This window comes from Camelus dromedarius, chromosome 3 (assembly GCF_036321535.1).
Source record: "Camelus dromedarius isolate mCamDro1 chromosome 3, mCamDro1.pat, whole genome shotgun sequence".
Taxonomy (NCBI): Eukaryota; Metazoa; Chordata; class Mammalia; order Artiodactyla; family Camelidae; genus Camelus; species Camelus dromedarius.
In genome coordinates this window covers 7,310,030-7,318,961 of record NC_087438.1, presented here as the reverse complement: position 1 = coordinate 7,318,961, position 8,932 = coordinate 7,310,030, and the positions used below count along the sequence as shown (strand labels likewise).

At 41.0% G+C, this 8,932-nt stretch overlaps 1 protein-coding gene across 4 annotated transcripts in view; it reads right to left on the bottom strand.

Moving 5' to 3' along the window:
• Nucleotides 1-2,489: 2,489 nt before the first annotated feature.
• MARCHF6 (membrane associated ring-CH-type finger 6) overlaps nt 2,490-8,932 on the bottom strand; it is a 69,664-nt gene continuing 63,221 nt past the window's right edge. For all 4 annotated transcript variants that reach the window (XM_064479525.1, XM_064479541.1, XM_064479535.1 and 1 more), the window contains exons 25-26: nt 7,950-8,085; nt 2,490-5,214 (exon numbers count right to left, since the gene is read on the bottom strand). In XM_064479525.1, the coding sequence (XP_064335595.1) occupies nt 5,124-5,214; nt 7,950-8,085 (227 nt within the window). In that variant the 3' untranslated portion in view covers nt 2,490-5,123. The remainder of the gene's footprint in view (nt 5,215-7,949; nt 8,086-8,932) is intronic.

Here is an 8,932-nt window from a genome sequence, read left to right as displayed (position 1 = left end):
GATTATTTTCCGCTTTGTCTTCTTCATATATAGTTATGGATCTTACATTTAGGACTACAGTCCATTTTGAGTTAATTTTTGCCAATTTGAGATACGGATCAATTTTTAATCTTGCATCTGGATGTTCAATTATTCCAGCACCATTTATTGGACTTCTGCACCTCTGTGAAAAGGCAGCTCTCCATGTATGTGTAGGTCTATTTCTGGACTGTCTATTCTGCTCCATCAAACCAATGAATCTGTGCAGCTAGCAGAAGGGACTGATCCAGATAAGCAAAGAACAAAGGAGGGAATGAATGGGGTTCCCAGATATAAAGCTTCTTGTCCTTAAGAAAAGTTACTAAACAAACATGGAAAAGCAGAAAGACAGTGCACTGTTACTTATGTAAAGGAAGAAATTTCATAAAGATGATGATTAAACAACGTGAAGTGCTATAGAAAGGGGCCTCACCAGGTTACTGACTGTTGACATAAGAAGTTTTAGTGCCACATGGGACTGGCAGAAGCAGACTGCAGGGGGTGACAGAGGACATGTGGGATGTGGGACGAGGGGTGACGACATATACAAAACAGTAATCAAGGATACAGCCAGGTCATCACAGACTCCACAGGTGGATCCTTTCTCTGTGTTCCTCGTGGCATTTTATCCCTACCTACAATAGCATCTTTGGCTCATTATCCTGTTCTTTTCCATTCTAACTGGGCTCCCTGAAGGCAGACCCCGTACTTCGCTCAACTACAGTACTAAGTACAGCGCTAGAAACAACACACAAAACAAAACAAAAACGGGGTGGATGGGGGAATGCTACCTCCTCAGAGCCCTATTTCACTTGTCATGTTGGTTCTGTCTGCAAGAGCGGCTGCACACTGCACAGCGGGCGGAGGGAATTAATGACCACTTTCTGAGATTCACTGTACAATTCCCTTTGCTGTAAAATTTCAACTTCACAGATTACAAACGCTCTAGGTTCAAACAGCATTTCGCCTACCACCACTGCATTTAAAAGAAATAAGATAGCACTTGATGTTTTAAAAATCATAGAAGAAAGTGTTGAACCTAGAAACAAAGAAAAATCAGAAACAAAAGACCTCTTCACAAAGGGCACTCAGGAAGAAAAAATCTCACACGAGCCTCTCCTTTTTCTCTGACACATGTGTATGATCAGCATGTAAAATGGGCTTGATTGGTTTTACCCTAACCAAGTCTCCATCTAAGAGACAACCCGGTGAAGCCTGACACTCGGACCGCACAGTGGAGGCGCAGAGGTGGGTGGCACCTCGCCTGTGGCACAGGATGACAGGTCTCACTCTGCTCAGTGAGGACGGTCTCCAGGCACAGCGGATGGAGGGAGGGGGATGGTGTGTCTTCTGCAACTGCACTTTCAAATGCATACTTAGAACAGAGGGGCTATAATCATATGTAACTTGAGTTCTTTTTCTTATATAATTATTATTTTTTTGACAATCTGGATTATCTACCTATGCCAGCTAATAATGCACATTTCTGTAATTCTGAAGCAATCTTGCAACAAAGCAAAAATAAACAACCAAAAAAAAACTAGGCTACAACTAACATTTTTATTCAATTTTTTTCTCTCAACTCGGAAAGAAACAAACGACCACATAAAAAAGGGAGCACTTCAGAATATATACACATGAGGTTGGTCTGGGTATCTAAGGTGCTTAGAAAACTGACATCTAACTAAGTAAGTGTTCTATTTTTTTAGCTTCTACAACGGTCATTTCTAGGCCTTATGGTCATTACATTTTCAGTTAAGGTACTATATTAATTTCACGACTACAGAATGAAGCACTCAAACAAAATAGATGGGAATGAAAACATGTATCCTGTCTTACCTTTATGTTGTATTAAATGCCAAAGATATTGTTGGGGATTATCTGAAAGAAACCCTTACTCCTGATGGCTGTTCTAAAAATGACAAAAGGCGGTAACGCATTGAAAGGAAAACATCCAACTAAAAGGCAAATAAATGAAGGAAATACAAGAAAATTAGACAATCTCTACACATGAGGCCTCTAATAACACTTTAGTGGGAAAACATTTGTTTTCCTCTTGGCAGCGACTGAACAGGTGACATTCTGAAGGGGTACTTTAAACATAACCATTTAATTTTACAATATAAAAAACATCACAGTTAAGTAGAGAGCGCAGTCCTGAAAAAGAATAAGCAGCTCACTTGCAATGTTCAAAAAAGTGCCCACGTTCCTGACTGGTGCTACCTTCTCCACAGTGCGTGAGGGAGGGAGGGAGTGGAGTGTGTGTGTTTGCAAACACAATACAATGTAAAAATGTCCAGGTTCTTATTTGTTTTGTTTTAAAAAGGTCATCAATTCAACCTAAATTCAACAATTACACTTTAAGAGTAGCATTTTGACAATACAGAAATGATATCTAAGATCAAATCATTTGAGAAAAAGTTATTCTCTATTATTTGAACAAGGGAAAGAAAAAACACAAGACAAGAATCCACAGTAATAACAGTTATATTAAATGTTGAAATAAAAATTACTTTTCATTTACATCTGGAATTGAGATGTCCAATCTCCATTGTTTCTCCAGAAAACAGGAAAAAAATTACCTAAAAACACGGAACTTTTTTAAGGCTAGCTATAGACAAACTTCACATTGGCATTTTCTTCAGTTTTCATCTCAACTATTAGTACTTAATAGTTTAAAAATCAAACATAATTTGCTAGTAATGCACAACTGCACACTTCATACTATGACCATTTGATAACTGGTCATGTAAAACTAACCCCAAATGTTGATTTGTCTTCAATTTATAAACAGTAAAAATAAAGCAAAAAGGTCTTTTTTCCTAACTTACTTCCTTGAAGACAGTTTTAGCCCAATGTAACATGAAGCAAAGCTACACTATTATTTTTTAAAAATTCTACATGAAGAAGGGCAGCAATACTAGCACTTTCTGAACTAGAGATTTTAAATATTTATAAGACTACTGGTTAATAATAAAACCTCGATGCTACCCAAGTAAATAGTATGCCAGCAAATGCTTTCCTTATGAAAGTATTCACCTTACTGAAAACAACAGGACAAAGTACAACTGGAAAACCAGGGGAAATCCTTAAGACAAGATACAGTTATCTGCCAGTGAAATGGAGGGCAACTTTTTGGCCATTTTTTTTTTTTTTTTATAAAATATCTGGTAAGATTCATTTAAAATTTTGTAGAATAACAATTTTTAATCTTTTGTGGTATCTGCTTAGATCTCTTTCTGGTAAAACAGATAAATGTGTTTCAATGACTTTATATCAAGATCTACAAATTCTCTGAAAAATTAAAAAAAAACTTAAATTGACATAATCAATTTAGATGCCCAATTTGGTAACATTTTTCTCCCAAGGAGAACAATTTATATAGACATACGCCATGACAGGTGGCATTATGTTTAAAATGCTCCTAATTTTTACAATAGGACTAAATTTCTAAGTAAAGGTAGGGCTAGCAAAGACCTTATTTCAAATATGAGAAAGGGGCACTACAAAGTGCCAAAACCTGTAACACTGAATCCTGTATCAGACTTTTTTTTTGATACTGGTGTTTTAAAATATGTTTTAAAGTAATCGCTTACCACTTTAGAAAAAATTGTTGAAATATAAAGCAACTAGAACACGTTGCTTTTGATTTTGGTAGCTTATGCTTGACTGACTCTTGTATTTTAAAAATCCCTAGATTTAAGCCTAAGGGTTTTAATACTATATGGAAATTCCTTTATGGTTTCTTAAGACCTATGCTGTCCCTTTTTTTCTGAGAACTTCTAAATTATCACTCAAAAGCAAACACTACCCTTACAACATACCAGTACCATTAAACACTCAGATCACATGCCCATTCTATTCCCCTACACTTCTAATTTGAAGCTCTGGTTATAAGAGAAAACCAAGTTTGTAAGTGTTTAGTTTTCTAAGATTTTACAGCATGTTTCCAATGAAATACATTCTGTACTCCTATGTAAAAAGGCCAGCTCAGCCAGCTTCCTTCTGGTCAAATAAAATCAAGTTGGTTTTATTTGTAGTTTTATTCTGTAAACAAAAAGCTTTGGAACCTTTGGAGAATGCACTGCACTAATCCTCACCTAATGATACACAAACCAGCAGGACCAGGGGTTCTAACCAGTCTTCTCTAATGCTGTCAATCTAAGATCACAAACCTCATCTACAATTAACAAACATTTCAGTACATCCCTATTCCAGGCAGATGCAGTATCACTGATGGAGTTATTCAAGATTAATGATCTTGCATGAAAGACAGCTGTGTGTGGAAAAAACGGGGCTGGGGGACCTAAAGAAAAATCTTCTTTTGGACTTTTTTTTCCTCTAAGTACAGACATGCCCCTAACAAGCACAAAAACCTAATTCCCAATGCTGATCACTAGGAATATTAAATTATCAAAATTAAAAATAATTTCCTCACCTAGCACAAGATACTATACAATATTACAAACACAGACACATGAAAAAAAATCAGGCAGTAGAAAATGTACAACAGCTTTGGTGTTACACAGAACAACCTCCATAAACGACTGACAGTGAAGCCCAAGCTCGTGTTTTCTTACCACAGACACTCCGCTGCTGACTTCTACTTGTTTCCTTTTACGTCCTTGGTAAGGTCTGAACAGCCAAGAGAGACAGAATGTACAGTTTACTTAATAAGAACTGCTAAGAACACCGTGACACTGTGTTCCAAAAGACGTCATGTAAGTCTTGCCTCTGCCCTATGGCTCTGTGGCACATTTCCTGTCAAGATCACAGCAGGTCCAAAATAAAGTGACAACTAGATTTAATAAATTAATATACATTTTGTTTAAAGATGTACAATGCACATTCTGTTTAATCCCAGGTTTCAGGGTATCCAGAAACTTCTATTTACACATATACAGACCTCAGACAGCAGTGATGTCAGGAGACGCAGGAGGGGCAGCAGCCCTGGTACTGCTGCTCTCTGAATGCTGGGAACGCAAGTCAAACACATTTAACTTAAAACAATGCTGAGAGATCACTGGGAAAATCTCCAAAGAGAGAAGTCCACAAAAAAGGACACGTGAAGGCAAGGGGAAGGTCAAGGCAGCCGAGACACCGCTTTATTCTTGGGACGACTGTGGAGGTGGCGGAGACGTGCCCTGTTTGCCAGACTTCCGTTCATAGTTCACGAGGCGCTGGCCCACAAGGTACCTGGGTTGGAGAGACAGGGTGGTTACTCTCTGACATGATCTTACTTAAACATTCTTCCTAAGAGTAGCCAGCAGTACATTTTTTACAATGTAAATTAAATCACTTCACTCCCACTTAAAACCCTTTAATAGTTCCGTAGGTAGAAAGGAGTCTAGAATGAACACCTGCAAAAGGCACAGAAGCAGGCTCCGCACAGCAAGGTGCGGTTTACGGGAAGACAGGAGAGCAGCGGCAGTCAGGAGGCCCCAGATGCAGTGCGGTAGCCGCACTGCGGGCTCTGGGCACAGGTCAGGGGCTCCCAGAAACTCGGGCACTCAGAGGCCAGAGTGAGGCTAAGGTAGTATCAACTTATTTAAGGGATTTATCTGTGTGGATCATGTTTTATAAAACAGCTTAGTGGACAGGGCTGAAGAAATGGACTGGAAATATGATAACTAGGAAGCTGGGCAGGGAGGAGAGGAAATCCTGAAGAGCTCCAGTTCTGGAGAAAAGGAGGAATCAAAGGACAAGGTTTCACGGGGATCAAAGGGAGATGGCAGAGAAGTCAGTGAGTGCGAGCAGCTGACAGAGGGTAGGTGGTTATGGTCCAAGCAAGAGTATTAATAAGTTGATAGGTAGATCAGCCGGTGGACCAAGTTCTGCATTTCCACATTTCCAAACTTAAGTGATATGGTTACAGGGAGGTTATGGCAAAAGGCATGGGACTGTATAAACAGAGACAAGGCTGGAGGCCCCCCCACCAGGATCCTCATCCCCATGATGATAGCAGGAGTGGGGAAGGAGAAGCAGTGATGTGAATCCCTAACTTCAGGGGAATGGCCTGGAGGACAGTGGGTAACAAAAATGATGCCAACAAACTGGAAGGGGCTGGGGTACACGTAGGCACTGGGACCCAGCAATGCAGATCAAGGAGTGCCCAGTAAGACTTTACACATCTGCGTGAGAGGAGAGAGTGAAGCCAGCACGTGAAAGGGCTGCCAGGGAGCTGAGGGCTCTGAGACGCGGGTTGCTCAACAGTATGATGAGAACTGCAGCCCTGTGTCCTGCGACTGCTCTCGGAAGCAGAAGACACGCCAAAGCTTTGGTAACAAAGGCCTGGCAAGTGCTGAGGGCTCGGTGTGCCAACTTTCATTTTTCACCATGATGTTCTCTACCCTGCCTCTCAGCTATCACTTTTCTGTCAACACATAAAAGCCTAATGAGGTTGCTTTGGCAGTTTATGCCAAGTAGCTTAACATCTCACCTTTTAAAAACATTCCACTAATCCTACCGCTTCTACATCCATGATCCCACTGTTTAATCCCTTTTCTTTTTGTCTTCCTGATTCTATTCCTGAAGAGAACTGTTCCTTACCCTACTGTTCTCCAATCAACCAGTGTTTTTTCAAAGTGTGAGAATTCTGTAAATGTTTTGAACAATGACTACTCAGCAGTATCTGACATAATACACTTGGCACTACTTTCACACACACACACAATCACAAACCATATCAAAATATCAAGTGTAGAGAGAAAAGCAAAGTAAACTTGCCCAGGACCAAGAAGTAACTCAGTGGCAGAAAAAGGAGACTCTACTCACACCTAGCTCTATTCCCTAGCCCCTTCTCGTGCCCCCCACCCCACACACATGCACACTCGGTGCCTCCTGGCGATCAAGCACTGTGAGAGAGTGGACAGCCAGGGGCAAGCAAGACAGACCCTTGATGGAGCCTGCAGTTCAACCGTTTTCTGCAGGAAGACAGAGATGGGGAAACAGAGCATATTGGGCTTCAGGAAGCTGCTGAGGGTGTGTCTCTTTTGCATTATTGCAGTATTTACTGCTGCGCCAAAACAACTGAAATCCTCCTCCCCATTCTTTCATGGTTGACAGAACTCAGCACTCTGACTAAGTGTTCCAGTGTTTATTACCATCAGTACAAGTGCTAGAGAAGCCCTGAACACTCTTAAATTTCATTCTCAAAAATACTACTCTTTGGAGTCCTCAGAGTAAACAAGGTGACCATGTAATTCGTTGTCCAAAGCCGGCACTCAGGGGTAAAAGGGGGCGCTGTTAACAGTGACAGGAAGGAGGCATGCGTACACTGGGGCTCTCCTGGGCAAACCAGGATGGATGGTCACAACTTCCTTTCTCTGTGAGACACCATCTAAAGCAGAAGAGGATCCAGCCCCCCATCAGGACATGGAGAGTCAAATGGCTGTTATCCCCAGAAGGTGCTCTCTTTGGCTGTTCTCAATTTCTCCCTGAGGTCAGGCAGCAGTTTCCTCAGAACAGGGGCACCATGACACCTCTGCAGTAACTTTGCAGCCTCTCTGGGCAATGGTCAGAGTGAGCCTATGGCCCTTGGTTGTAAGAAGGGCTTGCAAGAAGGCAGGCGCCACTAATTCCTAATGCAGCCTTCTTGTTTTTACCTAGAACTAATATACTGTCAAAACAAAACATTCGAAAACAGACTGAAAATTATTTGGAATGGATATTAAAAATTCTTCTTCCCTAGTTTTTCCCAGTCTTTTTCATCTCCATAAATGACAACTCATATTGCCAGCTGCCTGACACAGCCAAGCCCTTGATAATCCTTGTTCACATCCTACATCCAACCTGTTAGCAAATCTATTTACCTCAAAACATACCCAGAATCTGAGCACTTTTCCCTCCTGTGATTTATTACTTTAGACACAAAAATTAAGAAATAAGATATCTTAACAAGAGCAGCCAGATGAGGAGAAGTCCAGACTTACTTGTCATTTTTAATATGTTCATAAAGGCGCTTAAACTGGCGGACCTGAAAGGACAGGATTCCCATCAGTACCACGACCATCAGTAAAAATGGGTAGATCCGCCGGTGGACCAAGTTTTGCATTTCCGCAGTAACACCTGTAAAACCAAAGAAGGAAAACTCTTAAGTGTATACAGAACAACAGTGAAATGAAAACATGTCCTTCCATAAGTAGAGGGGACTGGTGGTGCCTAAATGAACTCATCCTGTATGAAACGGGGTGCGGCAAGGGGCGCAGTGGAACCGGAGACAATCACAGTGAAGAGGAGCCCTGTGAACTACGTGCGGAGCTGGGTTGAGTTTTAAAGGCCACAGAGGAACCAACAAAAGGAGGTTCACCAGAGAGGTCTGAACAATGAGACTCATGCTTTTGAAGGTCATCGTGGCCACAGTGTTGAGAATGAAATTAGTGTAGAGAGTTCAAAGCAGGGAAACCAGATGGGAGGCAGCTGAGGTTAAGGTGAGAGCCACCGTTCACCTCAATGTGAGCCACGAGCAAGGGCTCCAGAGGTCAGATCAGTGGGACTCGGAGACCACAGAGAGCAAAGAGCCTGAGGTGACACAGATGACCTTCAAGGTTTCTGATTATGCAACTTACTAGTAACCTATAGAGGGAATTCAGTAGAAGGAAAAGATCTGCAGGAGAAAACCTTGTGCTTATAACTGTGAACATACGTTGGCTGTAAGGTCTTGTCAGGATTCCTCGGTACACAAGTGATGAGGTTATGTCTACATGTTGATGTGTCACAAATGAGCGTCTCTCTAGCATAAAATGTTCCTTTATGCTAAAGAACATTTTTAAAATGTGAATATTTTTCTCACCTGCCTAGAGAAAAAAAACTAGCAAAAAGCTTAATGATCCTCATCTTGCCCTGAGTAGTGAAATCTAAGAAAAAGTCTTTTAAAATCATTCTTTTAGCTGGATTTATATTTACAAACAAAGCA